The 27,063-nt window shown below is 41.4% G+C and overlaps 1 protein-coding gene across 1 annotated transcript in view; it reads left to right on the top strand.

The window, feature by feature from the left end:
- LOC126267084 (peptide transporter family 1-like) overlaps positions 1-24,316 on the top strand; it is a 212,669-nt gene extending 188,353 nt beyond the window's left edge. The window contains exons 14-17 of the mRNA XM_049971947.1: positions 6,898-6,997; positions 7,175-7,300; positions 22,828-22,935; positions 23,897-24,316. Of these exons, the coding sequence (XP_049827904.1) occupies positions 6,898-6,997; positions 7,175-7,300; positions 22,828-22,935; positions 23,897-24,088 (526 nt within the window). The 3' untranslated portion in view covers positions 24,089-24,316. The remainder of the gene's footprint in view (positions 1-6,897; positions 6,998-7,174; positions 7,301-22,827; positions 22,936-23,896) is intronic.
- Positions 24,317-27,063: the final 2,747 nt, after the last annotated feature.

Below are 27,063 nucleotides of genomic sequence, written 5' to 3'. Positions count from 1 at the left end.
AAAAAGTTCAAAGAAGGGCAGGTCGTTTTGCATTGGAGCGAAATAGAGGAGAGTGTGTCACGGATATGATACCCCGAGCTGCGGTGGCAATAATTAAGACATAGACGTTTTTCGTTGTGCCGAGATCTTTTCACATAATTTCAGTCGCCAACTGCCTCCTCTGAATGCGAACTCGCACGGAGTGTTTGTTTTTCTCATTTGTTATTCGAGAATGGAATGGTCGAGCCACAGTCTGAATGCTGTTCGCAGAATTTTCTGCCACGCACTCAGTGGTGAACTGCAGAATTGAGATTTTGATGTAGATGTTGGCTAATGGGAAATCGAGGTGTTGCATTTGAAGCAGCAACAAGAATCTTAAACCCACTAAGACAGAAATTGAAGGTACATGCGAAATTGTGTGGGCACGGCTCAGTATCAGGGGTAAACATAAAATCTAATTGCATCCTTCTATCGACTACCAGATTCATCTCCTGATATAAAGGAAAACATTAGAAAAAACTCAGTTCGCTTGTAATTAAGTTCCTCAGTCCTGCTGTAATTATCCATCAGTCAGATAGGATAATTACAGCCCTGTTAGTGGTGGGTGTGATAAGACAACCTGTGAAACATTACTAATTGCATTTTCTGAAAACTACTAGAACAAATATCTCGGAACACCACTCATGATGGAAATGTGTTAGATCTAATGGAAACAAATAGACCTGAGTTTCTTGCGGATGTCCACGTCAAAACTGGTATCAGCGACGTTTAACAGTGATAACCAACATACAAAGGGCAACTAAAACAAATAGAATTATATGATCATTAAACTATGTAAAGCAGTAGTAATGGCATATCTCAAAGAGGAACTTGAAACATTTAGCTCAGGACAGGAGCACGTAGAGAGACCGCTATGTTGCAGGTTCGAGTCCTGCCTCGGGCGTGAATGTGTGTGATGTCCTTAGGTTAGTTAGGCTTAAGTAGTTCTAAGTTCTAGGGGACATATGACCTCAGATGTTAAGTCCTACAGTGTTCATAGCCATTTGAACCATTTGAGCACGTAGAGAAACTATGGTTCAAGTTTAAAATAATAGTTGACCATGCACTGTATAGATATGTACCCAGGAAAACGTTTCGTGATGGTATACGGGCCCAGTAAAGAAACAGACTACTGCATAATAGGTGTAAAACGAATCATATGGATGTACATGAGAGATGCAGAATAAAAGAGACCACTGTGTGAAGTCTTCAATGATTACCGAAGCAGAATAGTGACGAATGATCTTTCACAAAAAACAAAGAAATTCTGGTCGTATATAAAGGCCGTTAGTGGCACCAGAGTTAGGGTCCAGTCACTCAAGGACAAGGACGGAACTGAAGTTGCGGATAGCAAAGGAAAGAAAAACCCAGGAGTGTTGTCCCAATTTAATTCTTATACTACTGATAAGACGAGCGAAATAACCCCAGATATTTGTGCTAGTGGCACTGAAAAATAGTTGAAATCGTTAAAACCGAACAAAGCTAGTAGCGTCAGGCTTTTCGGAGATAATGCAGTTATCTGTAATGAAGTACCGTCTGAAAGAAGTTGCGAAAATATTCAATCAGATCTTGATAAGATTTCAAAGCTATGCTTTAAATGTTCAAAAATATAAAACTGTGCACTTCACAAAACTAAAAAATGGAATATCGTATGGCTATAATATCAATGAGTCGCAGTCGGAATCAGTAACTCATAAAAATACATGCCTGTAACACTTCGTAGGGATATGAAATAGCCGGATGGAGTGGCCGAGCGTTTCTAGGCGCTACAGTTTGGAACCGAGCGACCGCTACGGTCGCAGGTTCGAATCCTGCCTCGGGCATGGATGTGTGTGATGTCCTTAGGTTTAACTAGTACTAAGTTCTAGGGGACTGATGACCTCAGCAGTTAAGTCCCATAGTGCTCAGAGCGATTTGAACCATTTGGATATGAAATGAGAGGATCACTTAGGTTCAGTAGTAACTAAAGATGACTTCTGTTTATTGGTAGAGTTCTAGGGAAATACAATCAGCATACAAAGGAGATTGCTTAAAAATCACTAGCGCGACCCATCCTAGAACATTTCTGGGACCTGTACCAAATAGGACTAATAGGGGATATTGAACGTGTACAGAGAGGGGTAGCACGAATGGCCACAGGTTTGTGTGACCGTGGGAGACTGTCACAGATCGCTGAAGAAACTGAACTGGCAGATTCTCAAAGATAAACGTAACCAATCCCGAGAAAGCCTACTTAGCAAGTCTCAAGACGGCTTTAAACGATGACACTAGAAATACGTTCCAACTCACTACGTATCGCTCACGTAGGGTCCATAAGACAAGATTAGATTAATCGCAGCGCTCACGGTGGTATTTAAACATCATTCTTCCCGCGCTCCATACGTTAATGGAACGGGAAAAGCGCTAAAACTGGTGCAATGTGACGTATCCTTTCTCATGCACTTCATAGTGGTTTGCAGACTGCTGATGTAGAAGTAGTTCAGCGCGATCGACTCCGACGAACACCTTACTAGTAGAGGTTGCTGAAATTCCACTGTGTTTTCGATGCCAGCGCTTGAAAAGAAAATTTTGTTTGTCAGAAGAGTCAGCAGTCTAATAGTCGATTAATCGCTCTCCTACGAGAAATTAGAGACAGTCTTCCGCTTATAAGGTTTACATTGGATATATAGGATGTTTGTCCTTTGCTGGTAGCAGAAATAAACTCAACCCGTACCATCGACCGTTGGATTCAAGCAGATTGCTACATAGTTCTATTGGTGATTCCATTCTGATATCAGTTGGAAAACCTCAATAATTACTACTTCAGTTTTATGAAAAATCGCTTCGATACAGTCAGTCCAAGTTTCAGTGTTTACATTGATCTTTATTGGATTCACTTTGTTCACGTGTACGTTGATGACTCTCCAAACAAGAGACTTAAAGCAGAATCAGCATTTCGTGTCCTTCAGCATAGATACTCCACGCATTTTCTTTTACGCCACAGCGGAAACAATAGCGATTGAATAGGCTTTAGATTTGGTCGCCATATGGGGATCCGGATTCTGCTAATAGTGTTAGATTATAAAAGAGGAGTACCGCAGTCTACTGGAAATTACACGAGAATCACTGCAAAACAGACGAAGAGGTATGATAATCTCCCTTCTACGAGCCCCGGCTGATTTAGGATTGGTTTACAACGACAAGGTCGGCCACTCGTGTAAGGACAGTATTTCCGGCCTTACAATGAACGTCAGTCCACCATCATACGATATTAAGATATGGAAAAGGGAACCGACGGAGAGAGGACGCACAGAGCGTTGGCGCCTTTCAATCTGATGTACGTTACAAATGCGAAATTTTGTGTGTATGTTTGTTACCGTATCATGCTAAAACATCTGGACAGACCAGGATTAAATATGACGTGGAGATAGCTTATATATTGGACTAACACAAAGGCTACGTTTAAAAATGTGTGGTATAAGATATTTATTTATCTGAGGGATATAACGTAAATTATGGAATAATGCCTGAGCTTTAAGCAACAACCAATTAAAAGTCATAACATCAAGGCCAATCAAAAAGCGCACTGGGTAAACGCTCATTTCCAGATTGGAAAATGCGTTATGACAGTACTGCGTTTCAAGGCAACAGATCACTGAAGATTCATCACAAACCCCAACATTCTTGGTGCGATTTGCTCTAATTAAATCTCAGTTAAAGCCATGTTGATAGTAATAACAGCCTTAACGAGCTACTAATAAATTAGATGAAAAGGCAACGGCCGGCCGGGGTGGCCAAGCGGTTAATGGCTCTACAGTCTGGAACCGCGCGACCGCTACGGTCGCAGGTTAGAATCCTGCCTCGGGCATGGATGTGTGTGATGTCCTTAGTTAGGTTTAAGTAGTTCTAAGTTCTAGGGGACTGATGAGCTTAGAAGTTGAGTCCCGTAGTGCTCAGAGCAATCTGAACCATTTGAAAAGACAACGTTAGAGTGATATGCACAGACGCGCGGTTAAAGGCGTCATGTTATCAAACTGAATTGTGGGACACTCCAGTACGCATCCTGTTGTAAACAACTTTTTTTTTACTTTCGCATTTGTAAAAGATTCTGGGAGTTTCTTATTATAATTACAACACTGCTTGCCACAAATGTTTGCTTCTCTTTATTACGATTGTTCTTTTACGAGGTAGCTCACACCCGGTGTCATCAAATTCAGAAAGCCAACAAGTTTCTGAATTCCAGGTCATATATGGAATTGTCTTGAGGTCTCGCAAGGACGGTGTTATTAAAATGCTGTATGACAGACAAAGAGATGTCCTTCACATGTAGAGCATCGTATGATTTTAGTGACGCTTATCTGATAGTCTGCCATAAAGGTCAACACTACACTGCGAATCAAACAGTAATTGCGATCACTCCTGGTATCGAAAATTTCAGGCGCGTAGGAAGCTGATAATCACCTTGGTAGGAATTGACGAATGGATACTAACCGTCGTTCAATCTCTTCCTGCTTATATCGGATAGGCATAAAGATATCCCTTTCGGCAGCTGTCATAAGAAAGATGGGGATGCGAAGTACTTGCTGTTTTCCCGCAATTTCTTCGGATCGCTGCAAGACCGCGTACTGCAGAACTTTGTGGAATTGAAGGTACCTCTTCCAACAAATGTTATTGTTTTCTTCTGTCATAGGAATTCTGAAGTTTACAAAGCCTTTATTATTTTACTCGAGATAGTAACTTGTGTATATGAAATTTGGTGTACCCTGTGGATGCGTGCATACTCTAATATACAGATGTATGCTTCTTAATCTCTGTTGATTCTATTTTATCCAAAGCTGATGTCATGCCAAGACTATATACTTATAAGTTTTGTACCTATGTGGTCATTATAAAATAATCTTGTATTATTGTTCGAACAATTTATATTGTTATAAATATGTTTTTGTCCTAAGGAAGGTCGCTGCATCTGGGCCGAAATGTTGGTTTAGTATTTTAAGTATTTTGCAATACGACGCAGCAGTACACCCAGATGAGATATTTATATTTTAATTTCTCTGTATACTTGATACGATATTTGTACCAAGCTGCTCGCAGTCTCGTTCAGTCAACCGAAGACAAACAATAAATTTCCTTTCCACTATGCCTTCGACGATATTGACAATGTTGTAGAAATACACAATATTAAGAATTGCGTGTATAAGTCACAGCTGCAAATGGAAAAACTGGTAGAAGCCGACGTCGGGGAAGATCAGTTTGGTTCCGTAGAAATGTTGGAACACGTGAGGCAATACTGACCCTACGACTTATCTTAGAAGAAACATTAAGGAAAGGCAAACCCAAGTTTCTAGCATTTGTAGACTTAGAGAAAGCTTTTGACAATGTTGACTGGAATACTCTCTTTCAAATTCTCAAGGTGGCAGAGACCGAAAGGCTATTTACAATTTGGACAGAAAGCAGATGGCAGTTATAAGAGTCGATGGGTATGAAGGGGAAGCACTGGTTGGGAAGGGAGTGAGACAGGGTTGTAGCCTATCCCCGATGTTATTCAATCTGTATATTGAGCAAGCAGTAAAGCAAACAAAAGAAAAGTTCGGAGTAGGTATTAAAATCCTTGGAGAAGAAATAAAAACTTTGAGGTTCGCCGATGACATTGTAATTCCGTCAGAAACAGCAAAGGACTTGGAAGAGCAGTTGCACGGCATGGACAATGTCTTGAAAGGACGGTATAAGATGAACATCAACAAAATCAAAACGAGGACAATGGAATGTAGTCAAATTAAATCGGGTGATGCTGAGGGAATTAGATTAGGAAATGAGACGCTTGAAGTAGTAAAGCTTTCCTATTTGGGGAGCAAAATAACCGATGATGGTCAAAGCAGAGAGGATATAAAATGTATACTGGCAATGGCAAGGAAAGCGTTTCTGAAGAAGAGAAATTTGTTAACATCGAGTATAGATTTAAGTGTTAGGAAGTCGTTTCTGAAAGTATTTGTATGGAGTGTAGCCATGTATGGAAGTGAAACATGGACGATAAACAGTGCAGACAGGAAGAGAATAGAAGCTTTCGAAATGTGGTGCTACAGAAGAATGCTGAAGATTTGATGGGTAGATCATATAACTAATGAGGAAGTATTGAATAGGATTGGGGAGAAGAGAAGTTTGTGGCACAACTTGACCAGAAGAAGGGATCGGTTGGTAGGACATGTTCTGAGGCACCAAGGGATCACCAATTTAGTACTGGATGGCAGCGTGGACGGTAAAAATCGTAAAGAGATGAGTACACTAAGCAGATTGAGAAGGATGTAGGTTGCAGTAGGTACTGGGAGATGAAGAAGCTTGCACAGGATAGAGTAGCATGGAGAGCTGCATCAAACCAGTCTCAGGACTGAAGACCACAACAACAACAACAACGACGAGTATTTGATGCGTTAGGGCATCCATGTGTGCTTATGTTTTCCTGTAGCTAGTCTCAGGTACGCCGCGCGGGATAGCCACGCGGTCTCAGGAGCCTTGTCACAGTGCGTGCGGCTCCAGTCCCGCCCTCGGACATGGAAGTGTGTGCTGTCCTTAGCGTAAGTTAGTGCAAGTTAGATTAGGTTAATGCAAGTCAGAACTTTCCACAAATTTCCAGAATTTCCAGTCTCAGGCTCAACATCAACAAAAATTCTGATTAAGTTATGGTGTCATTTGGTGTATCGTATACGTTAACAATAAATAATCATACATATAAATTCAGTTATTTTATTTATTTACGTTTAAATGTAGACTAAGTGGAATGCCACACTTAATTACTCGTAAGGACCTGCTGTCAGGCATTGCTACGCTTAGCTTCCTTGTGTAATGCTTTCAGTATTGTAACAAATGTCTGATCTGGGAACATTACACTGATTTTTTTTTCAGTTATGATGTTTATCTGGACAACAACAAAGTAGACAGCGTGGAGTTAAAGTTTGGAGGCGTTTACAATTATGTACTGGTTAAAACAGCAGATAGCACAAATGTAAGTAATTTTCTTTCGAATGTAGAAAATAACCATTGCCTTAGCAGATAATTTGAAAGATAACTATTATCACAAACTAAAATTAAAATTACTTTTGAGTTTAGAATAGGCTTTTTATACATCTTATGTTTAACACGTAATCTTTGTATTGTTTACTCCCTTCTACTTCTCTTTCAGCATCAGTTGTACACAGTGACATCTCCAAACTCGGTACATATGTTATGGCTGGTCCCACAGTACGTCGTAATAACAGCCGGGGAAGTTATGTTCTCCATTACTGGACTTGAATTTTCATATTCTCAGGTAAAAATACCACATGTTGCTAATAGAGAGGTATTTTTTTAGATCTGTGAATAATTAGTTGCAGATTGTTTCATGGCCGTTAAACCAAAGACGTATTGGATTTTGAAAATGAAAGGTAAGAGTGATTCATTTGCTGGGCGCAACAGACAACCAGTGGGACGTTAAGAAAAGGATTACTACTTGCAAAGAAATTTAAAAGTTAAAATTCCTGTTGCGTCTTCCAAAATAATTTAATATTGTGCGGTCAGAAATTGTTCTAGAGGAGTGAAATAGAAATTCTATACCGAAATTTTGACAAAACATATTTCGTCTCGCAATAAACATTCCAATTTTTCTCAAGAAAAAAGTGAAAATGTTCTAAACTAAAGTTATAGAACATACCGAGGTTCTACAATTTTCGGATAATAAGGTCCCGAACCATGAAGTGAGTTTGCGTGACAATTTTTCCCGGGAAAAAGGAAAAAGTCCTACTCTCTGTTGCCGGTTCGATACACAGTAGTAATGTGTCTAAAGAACACCTTCTTTGAACAGTCTGCTAAAGTGAAAACATTATATTCTGTAGTAAAGTATGATCAATCATTAAAATCTGATAACACACACATCAAACTTTGTCACTAGTATGGAAGAAGACCACTGTATAATGGTTTCATTAACATCTTTCGAAAGGTCGTAGTTTTCAGAAAACGTTTTACGACATTACCAGACTGATAATGAGATTGATAGTGGGTCATACTGGTGCGTATTGAAAGTAACTCTTTAGTTATTTTTTTTTATTGAAACTGACCTACAGAATTTTCGCTGACAAAGACAACTTAAACTTAACGTATTCATTTATTACCCACAATATACAAGTACAACGCGATGTGACTGCTATACATTGGCAACACGACTTCCAATAATTAACACAAAATAATGGCTCTGAATTGCAATAAATCCTAACAATAATACAAATCCAAAAAATATGAAATTAAAGAAATATGAAACTACCTCCAACCCTGTTAATTACCTAAACTCATTTAAATCCCGAATCCCGAAGTGAAAACCCCATACTTTTTCATAAGTCACTTACCTCATGGGAAATCCTCATAAAGCGAACAACAATTACAGCAAGTAGCAACAACAGACAGATAAATAAAAAGATTCTAGCTACTACAGACTCTAACTAATAGGAGGCATATGGTTAGCTAAAAGAAAGATTTCGTTGAAGAGCAAACAACGTATTTAGAAAATTTTACCTCACTCCAGTTCTAATAATTATATAGTTGTCAATACTTCCACTACCCAAAAATTATCAACTATACATCAATCCTCATACATTTCCTTGCGTATTTTCTTATAAACACATCATTTCATCTCACTTTACAACGCATATCCTACCAACACAGAGTCTCCACTAAGAATATGATGTCCATAGACTTCCCTATTCATTCGCTAACTTCTAGTGATCTAGTCCGTCCAAACAAAGACTCTCTTGCTGAGGGCGCAGAGCCCTGTCAGCGATATTAACACAATCTATAGCGCTGCCAACATACGAATAGGTTACTTATAGTATGACCAATGCTGTATTCAAATATTTTCTAACTGCAGAGGGAAAAGCAATGAAGCTGCATTTTGAACCAATTTTATTAAGGCGCTACCTGTTTCGTAGCGTCTAACCACACCATCAGGTGCATATAAACATTAAAACAAGGTATACAACATGGCAAAGATTATGGGGGTCCAACCTTCTTAGTTAAAACCCTAGTTTGTTGAGCGAGGGAAAACATCTGCATACAAATAAAATGAACAATAAACAAATAGATTAATAAACAGTTGGGCGACGAAAAACATCTGCAGATAAACAACTTTTTATTCACTGACTATCCCCCTACGGACATTTTGGTTTTAACTAATAAGATGTCTGAAATCATTGTTGTACCGGTATGCTGCCTAAAGCAGATAAGAACCGAAACGTTCCTTTTGTCCATCATCGAAGCTTCTGTGGCGTCCCGGCTGTGGCCAGGGTCCACGTACTGCTGGTTGTGTGTGGCGTGTCAGGCAAAATGTGGGACATACTGCTCCACGGATTTAACCTGAAAAGCTCTTGGCGGACGCGGATTAATTGTCTACTGTGCCTTACTAGCACTGAAAGATCTACGTCGAAACAAGGCCCCGGGAGTAGACAACATTCCATTGGAACTACTGACAGCCTTGGGAGAGCCAGGCCTAACAAAACTCTTCCATCTAGTGATGTATGAGACAGATGTATGAGACAGGCGAACTTCCCTCAGACTTCAAGAAGAATATAATAATTTCAGTCCCAAAGAAAGCAGGTGTTGACAGATGTGAAAATTACCGCACTATCAGTTTAAATAAGTCACGGCTGCAAAATACTAACACGAATGCTTTACAGACGAATGGAAAAACTGGTAGAAGCCAACATCGGGGAAGATCAGTTTGGATTCCGTAGAAAGGACAACAGAAAAATTAGGAGAAGTAATTAAAATCCATGGAGAAGATATGAAAACTTTGAGGCTCGCCGATAACATTGTAATTCTGTCAGAGACAGCAAAGGACCTGGAAGAGCAGCTGAAAGGAATGGACAGTGTCTTGAAAGGAGGATATAAGATGAACATCGACAAAAGCAAAACGAGGATAATGGAATGTAGACGAATTAAATCTGGTGAAGCTGCGGGAATTAGATTAGGAAATGAGACAAAGTAGTAAATGAGTTTTGCTATTTGGGGAACAAAATAACTGATGATGGTCGAAGTAGAGAGGATATAAAATATAGACGGGCAATGGGAAGGAAAGCGTTTCTGAAGAATAGAAATTTGTTAACATAGAGTATAGATTTAAGTGTCACGAAGTCGTTTCTGAAAGTATTTGTATGGAGTGTAGCCGTATATGGAAGCGAAACGTGGACGATGAATAGTTTAGACAAATAGAGAATAGAAGCTTTCGAAATGTGGTGCTACAGGAGAATGCTGAATATTAGATGGGTAGATCACATAACTAATGAGGAGGTATTGAATAGAATTGGAGAGAAGAGAAATTTGTGGCACAACTTGACCAGAAGAAGGGGTCGGTTGGTAGGGTACATTCTGAGGCATCAAGAGATCACCAATTTAGTTTTGGAGGGCAGCGTGGAGGATAAAAATCGTAGAGGGAGAGGGAGACCAAGAGATGAATATACTAAACAGATTCAGAAGGATGTAGGTTGCAGTAGATACTGGGAGATGAAGAAGCTTGCACAGGATAGAGTAGCATGGAGAGCTGAATCAAACTAGTCTCTGGACTGAAGACCACAACAACAACAGTGCCTTACTATCCAAGCAGATTAAATAAGGGTCACCAACCTTGCTTCTACCCGTGAGAGATGATTAAACTCTCTGATCTCCATCGGATTGGAAAGGTTTACCGGTAACTGTTCAGTAAGTCACATTCAATTGACTATTAGCAGTTACTGCTGCTAATTACCCGATAGGGAAGAGGTCACTGTCAGATTTGCACTAAAACACATGATGTTTATTAGCATCGAATAACCCTAGCCAAGTCAGTCACTTTTTATCTAACTACCACTTCGACACTTCCAACTAGCTAAAATATCCATGTTTCTACAGAGCCCTTATCTTACCGCATGAGTCCACACTCATTACTCCTCGTTATTCACAAAGCACAGACGGAGAATGCCTAACGAGAAATCGCTGCGCATGCGCGAGAACACACTACGGATATTCGCAGTCTTATGTATCACAGTCAGTCTCTGGTTGATCACGATAGATCACGTAACCCAGGCTTCCATAATACGCCTCGAAAATACCATCTGCACCTCAGAGAGCACGCGGCCCGTCGACTGCCACAGTTTCGACGGTTTTGTGAGCTCCCAACCTGTTCACGAACCTGTTTCAAATGTAGGCCTTTCAGCCAATCAGCAAACCAGAACTAACAGTAGGCATTTTCATCAGCCATTCCGCTGCTCCTGCTTGCAGCATTTCCGTCAGGTTGTGCCTCTGGCAGGACGTTAAGAACACTTTCCGCAATAATTTCTCGCTACGTCCTCCATGTAGGCTCCAGGTGCCATTATTTAGCAGTATTAGAGAAACCCCGGCCCATCATCTTTAGCCGAACAAAAAGCTCCTTCCTCCTATGAATGGAAACTAGACAAAGCGGATACAAAATGGAAAAGGGGCTAACACACACATGTGGACAGGAACATGTAGTGACAGGCCTAACTCGATGATTACACCTAGCTGCAACTAAATGTCCCGAGTCCATAGGCGAAGACTACGAGATGCAGTTGCAGTGCAGTAGTCAACATGTAGCACCATATTCGACCTTTACGCTAAATATATACATTGTAAGAATTAAACTATAAAACAGGCAACGGCCTTGCTACGTTGGCTCCAACGGTTCTTGCCCGATCACCGAAGTTGCGAAACGTTTGAAGCGATTAGTATTTAAATGGACGACAGCCTTGAATACCGGATGATGGTGGATCACGCAAATCACCAAAGCGACATACAACTGGAAGACTTGCACCAGCCCGTTCAGCCATATATTATTAAGTTCGATGAGCTTCCGTTGTCTTCATCATGTATGCACCTGAAATATTCCACTGACGAATTACTGTCAGTGTGCAGTCATTTGGAAATATAAAAGTTCAGACTGAATACTCTTGGCCCATTCCCGGAAAGGAGGTGTGCGAGAGCGTTGTCTTGAGAGATGCCTTAACGATTTAAATCATCCATGCTGCAGCGTAACATCACCCACACGATCTAGAAAAGTATTATTTCTCGTAAAAACGAGAAAACTGCAGAACAAAGTAATTCTGTCATTTAAACTATTTTTATTGGCTTCATTCTTGGAAGGTGGTTACTGAAGTAGAAATAACTGCGAATTACTGGTGCCTTTAATACACACATCAAAGAAAGTTTTGCATCACATGGGTTCTGAGAGTTCCGGAACCTGTACAGAAAATTGGAATAGAGATCAACATAAACATCATTTTCGCCCTTTTCATTGCTCATAAAAACAACACATTGCACGTTGTACCACCATACAGTGAGACTTTCAGAGGTGGTGGTTCAGATTGCTATATACACCGGTACCTCTAATACCCAGTAGCACGTCCACTTGCATTGATACATACCTGTATTCGTCATGGCATACTATCCACAAGTTCGTCCAGGTACTGTTGGTCCATATTGTCCCATTCCTCAACGGCGATTCGGCGTAGATCCCTCAGAGTGGTTGGTTGGTCACGTCGTCCATAAACAGCCCATTCAATCGGCCCCAGGCATGTTCGATAGGGTTCATGTCTGGAGAACATGCTGGCCACACTAGTCGAGCGATGACGTTATCCTGAACGAAGTCATTCACAAGATGTGCACGATGGGGCCGCGAATTGTCGTCCATGTAGACGAATGCTTCACCAGTGTGCTTCCGATATGATTGCACTATCGGTCGGAGGATGGCATTCACGTATCATACAGCCGTTACGGCGCCTTCCTTGAGCACCACGTCGTACGTCGGCTCCAAATAATGCCACCCCAAAGTAGCAGGGAACCTCCACCTTGCTGCATTCGCTGTACAATGTGTCTATGGCGTTCAGCCTGACCGGGTTGCCTCCAAACACGTCTCCGACGATTGTCTGTTTGAACACATAAGCGACACTCATCAGTGAAGAGAAGGTGATGCCACTCCTGAGCGGTCCATTCGGCATTTTTCTGGGCACATCTGTACCGCACTGCATGTTGTCGTGGTTTCAAGGATGGACCTCGCCATGGACGTTTAGAATAAAGGTGCGCATCATGCAGCCTATTACGCACAGTTTGAGTCATAACACGACGTCCTGTGATTGCACGAAAAGCATTATTCAACATGGTGGCGTTGCTGTCAGGGTTCCTTCGAGCCATAATCCGTAGGTAGCGGTCATCCACTGCAGTAGTAGCCCTTGGGCGGCCTGAGCGAGGCATGTCATCGACAGTTCCTGTGTCTCTGTATCTTTCCCATGTCCGAACAACATCGCTTTGGTTCACTCCGAGACGCCAGGACACTTCCCTTGTTGAGAGCCCTTCCTGGCTCAAAGTAACAATGCGGACGCGATCGAAGCACGCTATTGACCGCCTAGGCTTGGTTGAACTACAGACAACGTGAGCCGTGTAACTCCTTTCCTGCGGAATGACTGGAACTTATCGGCTGTCGGTCCCCCTCCGTCAAATAGGCGCTGCTCATGCGTGGTTGTTTACATATATGGACGGGTTTAGTGACATCTCTGAACAGCCAAAGGAGCTGTATCTGTGATACAATATCCACAGTCAAGGTCTATCTTCAGGAGTTCTGGGAACCGAGGTGATCCAAACTTGATTTGTGCATTACACAGTTCTGCGTGCATAACCCTGTTGATATTGTTGTTGGGGTATTCAGTCCGGAGACAGATTTCATGTAGCTCTTCAGTTCTAGCGTATCCTATGAAAGCCTCTTCACCTCAGAGTAGTTACTGCAACTTTACAGCCATCTGAATCTGCTTAAGGTATTCATGCCTAGGTCATCCTATATATCCTATACAACTTTCACCCCCCACACTTCCCAAACTGACGATTCCTTGATGCCTCACCACATTTCCTATTAACCGTTCCCTTCTTTTAGTAAAGCCATAACTTTTTATCTCTCAATTCGATTCAGCAGCGCCTCATTAGTTTTCGATCTACCCATCAAATAGTCAATTTCAGTTTGTAGGACATTCGAAAGTCTTATATTCTCTTCTTGTCTCAACCGTTTACAGACCACGCTTCACTTCCATCCGAGGCTACACTCTAGGATTGCTAACGCTTATATTTATGTTGGATTATATTAAATCCACCATTTTAAGCATCCTTTTCTTGCTATTCACAGTTTATATTTCATATCCTCTCTATTTCGGCCACCATCAGTTATTTTGCTGCCCAAAAAGAAGAAACTGCTTTTAGTACCTCCTTTCCTAATCTAATTCCCTCAGCATCGCCTGTTTTAATTCGACTACATTCCATTTCCTTTATTTTAGTTTTGTTGATGTTCATGATGCAACCTTTTGAAAGACACTATCGATTTCATTCAGATGTACTTACAAGCTCGTCGGTTATGCTTTGGGGGGCAACTTTTACAACCACGAGGAACAACTCGCACAGTGGAAACAAATACTGCTGCATTGTTTCTTACGTGAGAATCTTTATGTCGATTGCACATTTCCGAAAGAAAAATCAGCTAACAGAATGCTGTTCTTCAAAGATACTTTCCTTGACCAGTTACATCATAGTAACATTAGCTCTATACGTTATCTTTACGTAAATGTCAATAGAACAGATGACTTACACACTTGATAATGTTGTCAAATAACACTTATAAATCTTTCAGTTCCTTACCTTCACTATACACTGAGGTGACAAAAGTCACGAGATACCTCCTAATATCGTGTCGGACTGCCTTTTGGCCAGCCTTTCGCATCAGCTCGACGTGGCATGGATTCAACAAGTCGTTCGAAGTCCCCTGCAGAACTATTGAACCATACTGCCTCTATAGCAGTCCATAATTGCGAAAGTATTTCCGGTGCAGGATTTTGTGCATGAACTGATATCTCGATTGTGTCCCACAAATGTTCGATGAGATTGATGTCTGGTGATCTGGTTGGCAAAATCATTCACTCGAACTGTCCGGAATATACTTCAAACCTGTCGCGAAAAAGTGTGATCTGGTAACATGGCGTACTGCCAGCTATAAAAATGTCATCGTTGTATGGTCTCCAGGTAGCCGAACATATTATTTTGATTGACTGATCGGTTCTGTTGGATCAGAGGATTCTGTCTATTCCATGTAAATACAGCCCACATTGTTACGAAGCCATCACCAGCTTGCACAGTGCCTTGTTGACAACATGGGTCCATGGCTTCGCCGTGTCACTCGACATCTATCATCAGCTCTTGTTGTTGTTGTTGTTGTGGTCTTCAGTCCTGAGACTGGTTTGATGCAGCTCTCCATGCTACTCTATCCTGTGCAAGCTTCTTCATCTCCCAGTACCTACTGCAGCCTACATCCTTCTGAATCTGCTTAGTGTATTCATCTTTTGGTCTCCCTTTACGATTTTTACCCTCCAAACTGCCCTCCAATACTAAACTGGTGATCCCTTGATGCCTCAGAACATGTCCTACCAACCGATCCCTTCTTCTAGTCACGTTGTGCCACAAACTTCTCTTCTCCCCAATCCTATTCAATACTTCCTCATTAGTTATGTGATCTACCCATCTAATCTTCAGCATTCTTTTGTAGCACCACATTTCGAAAGCTTCTATTCTCTTCTTGTCCAAACTATTTATCGTCCATGTTTCACTTCCATACATGGCTACGCTCTATGCAAATACTATCAGAAATGACTTCCTGACACTTAAATTTATACTCGATGTTAACAAATTTCTCTTCTTCAGAAACGCTTTCCTTGCCATTGCCAGTCTACATTTTATATCCTCTCTACTTCGACCATCATCAGTTATTTTGCTCCCCAAATAGCAAAACTCTTTTACTACTTTAAGCGGCTCATTTCCTAATCTAAATCCCTCAGCATCACCCGATTTAATTCGACTACATTCCATTATCCTCGTTTTGCTTTTGTTGATGTTCATCTTATATCCTCCTTTCAAGACACTGTCCATTCCATTCAACTGCTCTTCCAAGTCCTTTGCTGTCTCTGACAGAATTACAATGTCATCGGCGAACCTCAAAGTTTTTATTTCTTCTCCATAGATTTTAATTCGTACTCCGAATTTTTCTTTTGTTTCCTTTACTGCTTGCTGGATATACAGATTGAATAACATTGGGGAGAGGTTACAACCCTGTCTTACTCCCTTCCCAACCACTGCTTCCCATTCATGTCCCTCAACCTTTATAACTGCCATCTGCTTTGCGTACAAATTGTAAATAGTCTTTCGCGCCCTGTATTTTCCCCCTGCCACCTCTAAAATTTGAAAGAGAGTATTCCAGCCAACATTGTCAAAAGCTTTCTCTAAGTCTACAAAGGCTAGAAACGTAGGTTTGTCTTTCCTTAATCTTTCTTCTAAGATAAGTCATAAGGTGAGTATTGCCTCACGTGTTCCAGTATTTCTAAGGAATCCAAACTGACATCAGCTCTTACCAACTGAAATTGGGACTCATTTAACCATTCTGCGGTTTTCCAGTTGTCTTTGGCCCAACCCATGTGGTCACGAATCCAGGAGAGGCACTGCAGGTGATTCCGTGTTGTTAGGAAAGGCACGAGCGTCGGTCGTCTGCTGCCATAGCCCATTAACGACAAATTTCACTGTACTATCCTACCGGATACGTTCGTCGTAGGTTCCACATTGATTTCTGCGGTTATTTCGCGCTGTGTTGCTTGTCTGTTAACACTGATAACTCTATGCGAAAGCCACTGCTCTCGGTCGTTAAGTGAAGTCTGCGTTGTCTGAGGTGAGAGGTAACGCCAGAAATTTGGTATTCTCGGCATACCCTTGACACTGTTGATCTCGGGATATTGAATTTCATAACGATTTCCGAAATGAAAAGTCCCATACATCTAGTTCCAACTACCATTCCTTGTTCAAAGTCTATTACTTCCCATTATGCAGCCACAGTCAGGTCAGAAAGCTTTCCATATGAAACACCCGAGTACAAATGACAGCTCCGCCAATGCAGTGCCCTTTTATACATTGTGCATGCGATACTACCACCATCCGCGTATGTGCATATTGCTATGTCGTGGCTTCTGTCACCTCAGTGTGTTATGTGTGTGTAATATTACTGAAATACCCTCCGAGTTTAGGGGAATAAGACACTTAACGTAGTAGAGATTTTTACTATTTGGACAGAAAAAGAACCAACGCTGACCGAAATAACGAAGATATAATACAGACTAAGTAGCAAGAAAACCGTTTCTGAAAACGGAAATACGTTACATTGAAAGTCAATGTAAATATTACAAAGTGTTTTCTGGAAGTATTTGTCTGAAGTGTAACGTTATGTGAGCAGCTAAACGGGGTCGACAAACAGTAAAAACAAGGAAAGAACAGAAGCTTTTGAAATGTGGTGTTATTGAAATCAAATGGTTCAAATGGCTCTAAGCATTATGGGACTTAACATCTAAGGTCATCAGTCCCCTAGACATAGAACTAATTAAACCTAACTAACCTGAGGACATCACACAGATCCGTGCCCACGGCAGGATTCGAACCTGCAACCGTAGCAGCAGCGCGGTTCCCAACTGAAGCGCCTAGAACTGCTCGGTCACGTCGACCGGCTGAGGTGCTACTGAAGTACGGGCAGGTCGAGTAAGTATTGAATCGTTTTGGGGTGTTGGCGCAACGTGACTCTAAGAAGGGCTCGGTTAAAACGACACATCCTGAGGCAGCAAGGAATTGTCAGTTTGGGAAAAAAAGAGGTATAGAATGTAAAACTAGGAAGGGGGACCAAACCTTCGCCACAGTAGTCAGTTTCAAATGGATGTAGGTCGCAGTTAGTAACACAGAGATGAAGAGACTTGCACAGAATTGATAACCGTGGAGAGCTGCGTCAAACCAGCTGCAGCCTTCCGGCTAAAAGGCCAACACATGTGCCACAGAAAGAATTTATCGAAAAACCTGTTTTGGAAGCTGTTGTGTACTAATAATCACAGTCGTAGCTTATAGGCATCTGCCTATTGCATTTCTACTGATAATGCACTCTAAAAAAAGAAAGATCAACGCATCACGAAGGAATTATCCGAATGGGATGGAAATCGGCAGACGTGATGTACACATACAGACAAACAAGGGTCAGTACAAAAGAAATGCACACTATTTTTTTTTAAATCCATCTTTTATTCTACATGTTTGAAAGTTTTACAGTGTGTAGATACATCTTTAGGAACAATATTTTCATTTCCCCACATAATTTCCATCCCTCTCTACTGCCTTACGCCATCTTGGAACCAGCGCCTGTATACCCCCACCGTAAAATTTTGGACCAACTTGTTGGAGCCACTGTTTGGTAGCATACACAATGGAGTCATCATCTTCAAACCTTGTTCCACGAAGAGAGTCTTTCAGTTTCCCAAAGAGATGATAGTCACATGGAGCCAGGTCAGGACTGCAAGGCGGGTGTTTCATTGTTTTCCATCCGAGTTTTGTGATCGCTTCCATGGTTCTTTGACTGACATGTGGCCACGCATTGTCGTGCAACAGCAAAACATCCTGCTTTTGCCGATGTGGTCGAAAACGACTAAGTCGAGCTTGAAGTTTCTTCAGTGTCGTCACATGTGCATCTGTCAGCAGTCACCAAACCGTTAACTCTCTGCACATTGTCTGGAGTGTGTGCAGTACGAGGCCTGCCGCTGAGAACACAGCCCTCAATATTGCCATGCCCGCTTTCATCAAGTAACCTGCTTGCCCACCGACTAACTGCACTGCGATCGACAGCAGCATCTCCATACACCTTTTTCAACCTCTTGTGGCTGTTTCCCACTGTCTCGTTTTTACAGCACAGGAATTCTATAAAAGCACGTTGCTTCTGACGAACGTCACGTGTAGCAGCCATCTTGAAGACATGATGTGACAGCGCCACTCACGGAAACAGGTTGAACCAAGTTTGAAAACAAGCGGGAAGGATGTATCTACACATTGTAAAATTTTCACACATGCACAATGAAAACTACTCTTTTACAAAAGTAGTTTAATTTCAGAGCTCCACAAATTGGGCAATTCAATAGCACTTTGGTCCACATCTATCCCCTAATGCAAGTACTAATTTGGCATAACATTGTTGATATTATAGCGTGTTAGATCATCAAAATGCCGAGCTGGTTGGCGGGCGCTGTCCATAATGCCCCAAACGTTCTTAGCAGGTGAGATATCCGGCGACTTCGGTGGCCAAGATAGGATTTGGCAGGCCCTAAGATAGATTTTGCTGATGATACAAATATAGTAATATCATCCAAAAACCAAGAACTAAGTTATGTAATTGTAAATGATGTTTTTCACAAAATTATTCAGTGGTTCTCAGCAAACGGACTCTCTTTAAATTTTGATAAAACACAGTATATACAGTTCCGTACAGTAAATGGCACAACTCCAGTAATAAATATAGACTTTGAACAGAAGTCTGTAGCTAAGGTAGAATTTTCAAAATTTTTAGGTGTGTCCATTGATGAGAGGTTAAACTGGAAGCAACACATTGATGGTCTGCTGAAACGTCTGAGTTCAGCTACGTATGCTATTACGGTCATTGTAAATTTTGGTGATAAGAATCTCAGTAAATTAGCTTACTATGGCTACTTCCATTCACTGCTTTTGTATGGCATCATATTCTGGGGTAATTCATAGTTGAGTAGAAAAGTATTCATTGCTCAAAAACGTGTAATCAGAATAATTGCTGGAGCCCACCCACGGTCATCCTGTAGACATCTATTTAAGGATTTAGGGATCCTCACAGTATATATATATATATATATATTCACTTATGAAATTTGTTGTTAATAATCCAACCCAGTTCAAAAGTAATAGCAGTGTGCATAGCTATAACACTAGGAGAAAGGATGATCTTCACTAGGCAGGGTTAAATCTGACTTTGGCACAGAAAGGGGTAAATTATGCTTCCACAAAAGTCTTTGGTCACGTACCAAACAGCATCAAAAGCCTGACAGATAGCCAACTAACACTTAAAAATAAATTAAAAGAATTTCTAGATGACAACTCTTTCTACTCATTGGCTGAATTTTTATATATAAATTCAGGTAAAAAAACAACAACAACTTAAACATTAGTGTCATGCAATATTTTGTGTAATGTAATATCTTGTACAGACATCTTTTATTAACTTGACACGTTCCACATCATTACGAAGTGTCGTACTCATGATCTATGGAACAAGTATTAATCTAATCTAAGCAGCAGAAACTCTTGCCGTGTGCAGGTGGGTATTATCTTGCTAAAACGTAAGTACAGGGTGGATTGCGCCGGCCGGAGTGGCCTAGCAGTTCTAGGCGCTTCAGTCAGGAACCGCGCGACTGCTACGGTCGAAGGTTCGAATCCTGCCTCGGGCATGCGAGCACATACGGCGAGGGTTTCTACTGCTTGCCTTCGTGCTTGCCAAACCCTAGGCCAACGAGGTCACCGGATCTCTCCCCAGTCGAGAACGTTTGAAGCAATGTGGGCAAGGACACCCAACAGCTTTGGATTTTGACAATCTAACTCACCAATTGGACAGAATTTTGCACGACATCCGTTAGGAAGGCATCCAACAACTCTGTCAATCAGTGCCAAGCCCAGTAATTGCTTGCATAAGAGCCAGAGGTGGACCAACGTGCTATTGACTTGCTCAGTTTATTGAGCTCATTATCATCAAGAAATCATCCAATTTTTCCGAAATCTTGAGTCATTTATTTGACTGCACGTGTACATAGGATCTACTGATTTCCGTCCCATTCGGATAATTGTCTGGCTCTGAGCACTACGGGACTTAACATCTGCGGTCATCAGTCTCTTAGAACTTGGAACTACTTAAATCTAACTAACCTAAAGACCTCACACACATCCATGCCCGAGGCAGGATTCGAACCTGCGACCGTAGCTATTGCGCGGTTCCAGACAGAAGCGCCACACCGGTCGGCCATTCGGATAATTCCTTCGTAGTGCGTCTTCGTAGAGTGTGTTACGACGGAAACCAGGAACTTGGAATCCTGAGCGAATACGAGGCGTGTTTTTAAATAAGTACCGTTTTGAAATTTAAAAAATACGTGCTACGATATCTCAATAATTTTATTTTTACATGAAAGCCTGTACCTTAATCTACGCACTGACGCCATTACAATCTGTTTCTTCCTTGTTTGCCGGCCGGTGTGGCCATGCGGTTCTAGGCGCTTCAGACTGAAACCGCGGGACCGCTACGGTCGCAGATTCAAATCCTGCCTCGGGCATGGATATGTGTGTGATGTCCTTAGGTTAGTTAGGTTTAAGAAGTTATAAGTTCTAGGGGACTAATGACCACGGATGTTAAGTCCCATAGTGCTCAGAGCCATTTTTGATTCTTCCTTGTTTACATTGTGTACTGAGTGTTCAAGATGCCTCCGATAATCGTGAGTCCCGCCGACTGTGAAGTACGGGCTGTTATAAGATTTCTTAGTGCTCAAGGTCTAAAAGCGATCGATATTCATCGTGACATCTGTGCAGTTTACGGAGAAAACATTATGAGTGATGGAATGGTAAGAAAGTGGGTGAGAGCATTTAAAGATGGCCGCACAAATGTGCATAATGAACAACGGAGTGGACGTCCTTCGGTGGTTAATGAAAGTTTGGTGCATGAAGTGGACAATAAGGTGAGAGAAAACAGACGCTTTACGATTTCCTCCTTGCGGGATGACTTTCCTAATGTTTTGTATGGCATTGTGACCGAGCACTTGAATTAGCGAAAATTGTGCGCATGTTGGGTACCGAAAATGTTGACAGATGTGCACAAAACCAAACGTTTAGACAATGCATTGACTTTCCTTGAGCCTTACCACAACGACGCTGATGATTTCTTAAGCGAAATTGTTACAGGCGATGAAACATGAGTGGCCTACGTCTCACCAGAATCAAAGCAACAGTCCATGGAAGTTGAGCAAGGACATCGTTTTGCTGCAAGACAATGCCCGTCCGCATGTGGCGAATCATACCAAAGATCTTATCACATCTTTTCGATGGGAAACTCTAGATCATCCTCCGTACAGCCCTGATCTTGCGCCCAGTGACTACCATCTGTTCCGCCACTTGAAGAAACACCTGGGCTGTCAGTGTCTTCAAGGCAATGACGAAGTCAAAACAGTGGTGATGCAGTGGTTAACAAGTCAGGCGGCAGACTTTTATAAGGACGGTATTCAAAAACTGGTACAACGTTATGACAAGTGCTCAGTATTGGTGGAAATTATGTGGAAAAGTAGATTAAGGTACAGGCTTTTATGTAAAAATATAATTGTTGAGATATCTTAGCACGCATTTTTTTTAAATTTCAAAACGGTATGTACTTAAAAAACACGCTTCGTAGAATCTTGCCACTGCAGTAAATGAAAATTATAGACATATGATACATTCTGAAACCAGCCTTGGTCTTTGGGCCTTCAGTAGTGCCAGGGAATAACGGCTGCTTGCATCGAGCCAAACGTTTATTCACATTATCTAACGAATCAAGGAGGGTAATTAGTTTTAATGGTGGGCGGAAGACAGAAATCATTTTGGTCGAGGAATTCAGTAAGTAGGGCGACAAAGGTGGCTTAGGAATATCGATACTCTGATCGAGCCTCGTTATGAACAGCGACCCTACGCGATGTCATCTTTGCCGGTATCGTAGCTGATTTTTATAGCGTTGACACTAGATTAGTATGGTGTAATGTAAGTTATGACGATCGCTTTTACTGTGAAATATGTTAATATTAAAGAGGAAACAGGACATCAGGAATGTGTTTCCTATTTGATATTTTTGCCATATACTGTCACGCACCGACGGATGATTGAGTTAAAATTGAACATGTGTTTCAGGCTCCAGCGAGTATGAAATCCCTTCTAACATCCGGTTGGCTGCTCTCAGTTGCGGTTGGAAACTTGATTGTCATCATAATCGAAGGAGCAAAAATTTTTGAAAGCCAGGTAAGACGCAATAACTGAAATACAAAAACAATCCTAAAGAATCGGACAGTATGTGTCAAATGTTTTCTTAGAGCACTGGCATTTTCTCGGAAAGCAGAACGAAAATAACAGATGTATTTCTGTCACTAACGAGTCAAGGGACACCTTTCAGTTAAGAGAGAGAAATTACTGGATAGGAAAATAAACATTTGAAGACAATTTTTCCAGTACTCTCGATTTCAGTATGTGATGAAAAACCACATTTTTCGAAACTCGTCGACGGCGAAAATAGGTGGGCAACAACGAACACTTGCTGTTTGTGTGCTACCAGTGAGCTTCATATGAAACAAATGTCACATCCTTGACAGTAGGAACAGAATACTGAAAGAACGATTAGAAGAAAAATGTATATGTAGAAGCGCCATTTTCAGAAAAATTTAAACGTTTTGCAGAAATCATTTTGTAATGAATTTAATTTGACGGATCGTGTAATAATGTTAAATAGATTTTAAAAAGTTTTGTGTTTCGTGTCTAAAACAGAAGGAATATCCCAATATTAGCCAGATGACGATTGAGTGAATCCAGCACTGTTGAATTTTATAAGTGGAAAACTTTTATTTCGTTTGGGTTTATTGTAATTTAGTCACACAATGTTCATTATTTAGAAACGTGCTGTTGTATTCAGTTGTGTTGATGTTAATGTTAATTTACTTGTAAATGTCAGAATCGGACTGTTCATCGAGAGCCTTCGGCAGGCAGGTCCTTTCGGGCTGCTAATGCAACTTCCTCACTGATACCGATGGCGCCAACTAACCTCTTATTTTTTATTTCATCTGCCCACTTTTCTCTGCCTATGCGCTCAGTTTGTCAGTATACTCTTGCAGGTTGTGTCGTTGAACCTCGTAGGATTCAAAAGAAATGTTTGTATTAACGTGTACATTGGGTAATCTCTCTTATTGATTGGATGTTGTTTTTGACGCAGGCTAACACGTTCTTCCTGTTTGCTGGCCTGATGATTGTGGATATGGGAATATTTGGCTTAATGGCGAGAGGATACAAGTACGTGGAAAAACCACAAGACAACGACAGCGAAGAAGACTTAAAAAGTGATGATGTTAACAGCGTCAAACAAGAACAAGGACTCGAGAACCCAAATTTCAAGCCTGAAGAATAATTTATTTCTATATACAGTAAAGATAATATCATATAATCATCTGTGTAAAAACTATATCTCACGTAATATTTAGACCTACATGTTACGTAGAAACCTCTCATCGACTTTTGTACATTCTCTCATCTGTAAATACAAGCAACTTGCATCAACATTTTTATAATTCAGTAATATATGTCATAATGTGATTTGATCTAAATAACAAAATAACAGATTTATTTTCTAATTTAAGGAATCGGACAGTTGTTCTGTATGGCCTACCATGTTACCCCCAACCTCCAAATTTACGAATGGAATTTTCTCACACATTCTTCCAACGGTACCATTCAAGGAACAAACATGATGCATTTAGAGCATCCACTGAGGTCATATCTTCACCGCAGGAGTAGGGAGGGAAGAAACAAGCAGAGAAAGAAATCGAATCCGCCCGGTGGATTACAGACCATACGTATCCTGGATGTGGTTCTTAGGCGGTTTCCCACATGTGACTTGGTGAACATCTGGCTGGTACCCAGATCCTGCCTCAGTTACACGAATCGCAAACATTTACAAAACGTTCGCGCACTCTCACAGAAATAACTCTATAGAGACAGACAGCTGGGGTACACACTTCCCGTCCCTTAAGGGGGGGGGGGGGGGGGGCGGGCAGAAGTGGAAGGGTGGCGACAGGAAGGGCAATCGGTCATCCTCTAACATTAATCCTCGTAGAATAAAGCAGGTAGGTGGGGATATCTCATGCTGCTGCCTTTTGAAAATATTGTAGTCTGGTCAGTTTGTTACTATTTTAAAATTTTGAAAGAAATATTTATGGGTTATAATGAATTCTTCTAACAAATACCATTTACATTTCAAATTTTTCAATTAAACGTAAAACAAAAATTTAAGTCTAAGTGTTAGATGTCACCCAACGAATGTTGCGTTCAATACTTAAAGTTTCAGGGAGTTACTTACGCACCAATGTCTCCTCAAAAAGTATGTTGAGAGTAAAAGTCAACAACAATGAACGAAATTTGTATTTTTAAACTTTTTTGTGGTGTTCATAAAATCGGAAGTACTCTTTATTGGCCGGCCGGGGTGGCCAAGCTGTTCTAGGCGCTACAGTCTGGAACCGCGCGACCGCTAAGATCGCAGGTTCTAATCGTGCCTCGGGCACGGATGTGTGAGATGTCCTTAGGTTAGTTAGGTTTAAGTAGTTCTATGTTCTAGGGGAATAATGACCTTATAAGTTAAATCCCATGGTGCTCAGAGCTATTTGAACCATTTTGAACACTGTATTGCAAAGTGACGCAAAGTAATTACAGACATTGGCTGAGCTTGGGCATTGATTTAAATCAGTGGAGAAGATTAAAAATTTGCCCGGACCGGGATACAAACCCGGATCTTCTGCTTACTAGGCAACTGCACTGACCGCTGCGCCATCCAAATATAGGGGTCATCACAACTCCGGGGCTACCTTTGCACGCCTCCCGTCAGACCAAAATTCTCAATCCGTTCACAAACTTCAAATGTAGCACCCAGTGTTTATTATTCTCATTACTCGCGGCATTTCGCCGATTCCCGTAAGAATTCGAGCCTGGTGTGCATCCGCACTGACGAGTCCAAAATAACAGACAGCGTTTTGATCCAGTAGCCACCACGAAAGAAGATACGAAGAAATTACTGACATTGGCTGCGAGTGGGCATTGAATGGGAGGGTTGAAAACTGTGCCGAAAGTACGATGATATTGGTAAGAGTGTGCTAAGAGGTATTCAGGTTCTGGACCCTACCTACACATCAGTGTCTGTTTCAAAAGTATGGTCTTAATATAATTCAACAACAGTTAACGAATTGTGTTCTTCTTTTTATTTTTGGGAGGGTGGGCATAAAGTGTCCCCCTCGATGACGCGCGCTATGGACAATACCACGGTACTGCCAAGTTTAACACTGCCAAATCCTATAATAACCACGCCGACCCCGTGTAGGAACGGGATTAAGGCAAAAGAAATAGAAAAGAAAATGAGTGAGGTTGTCTCTTCCTTTTTCTGCCGCCTTACTCTCGTCCCTTTGGTAATTTGCTTATTGTCTGTTTTTTAATTTGTATATAATATTGTGAGTAATGAAATTAGGAGAGAGATGACATTGGATAACGCAGCCGGCAAGATTGTGGCTGAGAAAACAAAGTGATTATCAGACTGTTCACTGGTGTATATGGGTATTACTAAGAAGCGATATGAAATGGAGCGATCACGTGAAGTCATTATTTGCTAAAGCCAATGGGAGACTTAGATTTGTTGGAAGCACCCCGGGAAAAATAGTGCGTTAATGAAGAAAATCGCATGCAAGGCGCCAGTGCAGTCAGTATTCTGGAATAGTTCCCAATGTTTGGAGTCCTTATCAGGTAGGCGTGACAACAGGCATCCAAGGAACTCAATGACGTGCTTCTACGAGGAGCGTCCAGTAAGTATTGCAACATATTTTCTTCTGAAAGTAGGTTGTTTCTTACTCAGGATTTCAATAAAACACATTATTCCCCACTTTTTTTGGATACAAAACCCTTTTTTTTCAATATAATCTCAGTCAGTGCGATGGCCTTATGTCCCCTTGTTGGGAGGACCTTTCTGTCCTCAGGGTAGTACTCGACTGCGCGACGTCGGAGCCAAAGTCTATGGCACCAGGTGGCGTAGTTGTTAGTACACTGGACTCGCATTCGAGAGGACGACAGTTAAAACTCACGTCCGGCCATCGAGATTTAGGTTTTCCGTGATTTCCCTAAATCGCTCCACGCGAATTCCGGGATGATTCCCTTCAAAGGTCACGGTCGACGTCCTTCCCTATCCTTGGCCCAATCCGAGCTTGTGCTCCGTCTCCAATGATCTCGATACTGACGGGACGTTAAACTCAAAGCTTCATTTCTTCCTTTTCTAGTCAACGTCCTGTTGCATCAAGAATATCGCCATCATTCTGCAGAACGAATTCTTCATTGGGCCAAACCGATGGA

The sequence above is a fragment of the Schistocerca gregaria genome, chromosome 4 (assembly GCF_023897955.1).
Source record: "Schistocerca gregaria isolate iqSchGreg1 chromosome 4, iqSchGreg1.2, whole genome shotgun sequence".
Classification (NCBI taxonomy): domain Eukaryota; kingdom Metazoa; phylum Arthropoda; class Insecta; order Orthoptera; family Acrididae; genus Schistocerca; species Schistocerca gregaria.
Note: the sequence above shows the minus strand (reverse complement) of the source record. Positions and strands in the feature narration are given on the sequence as shown.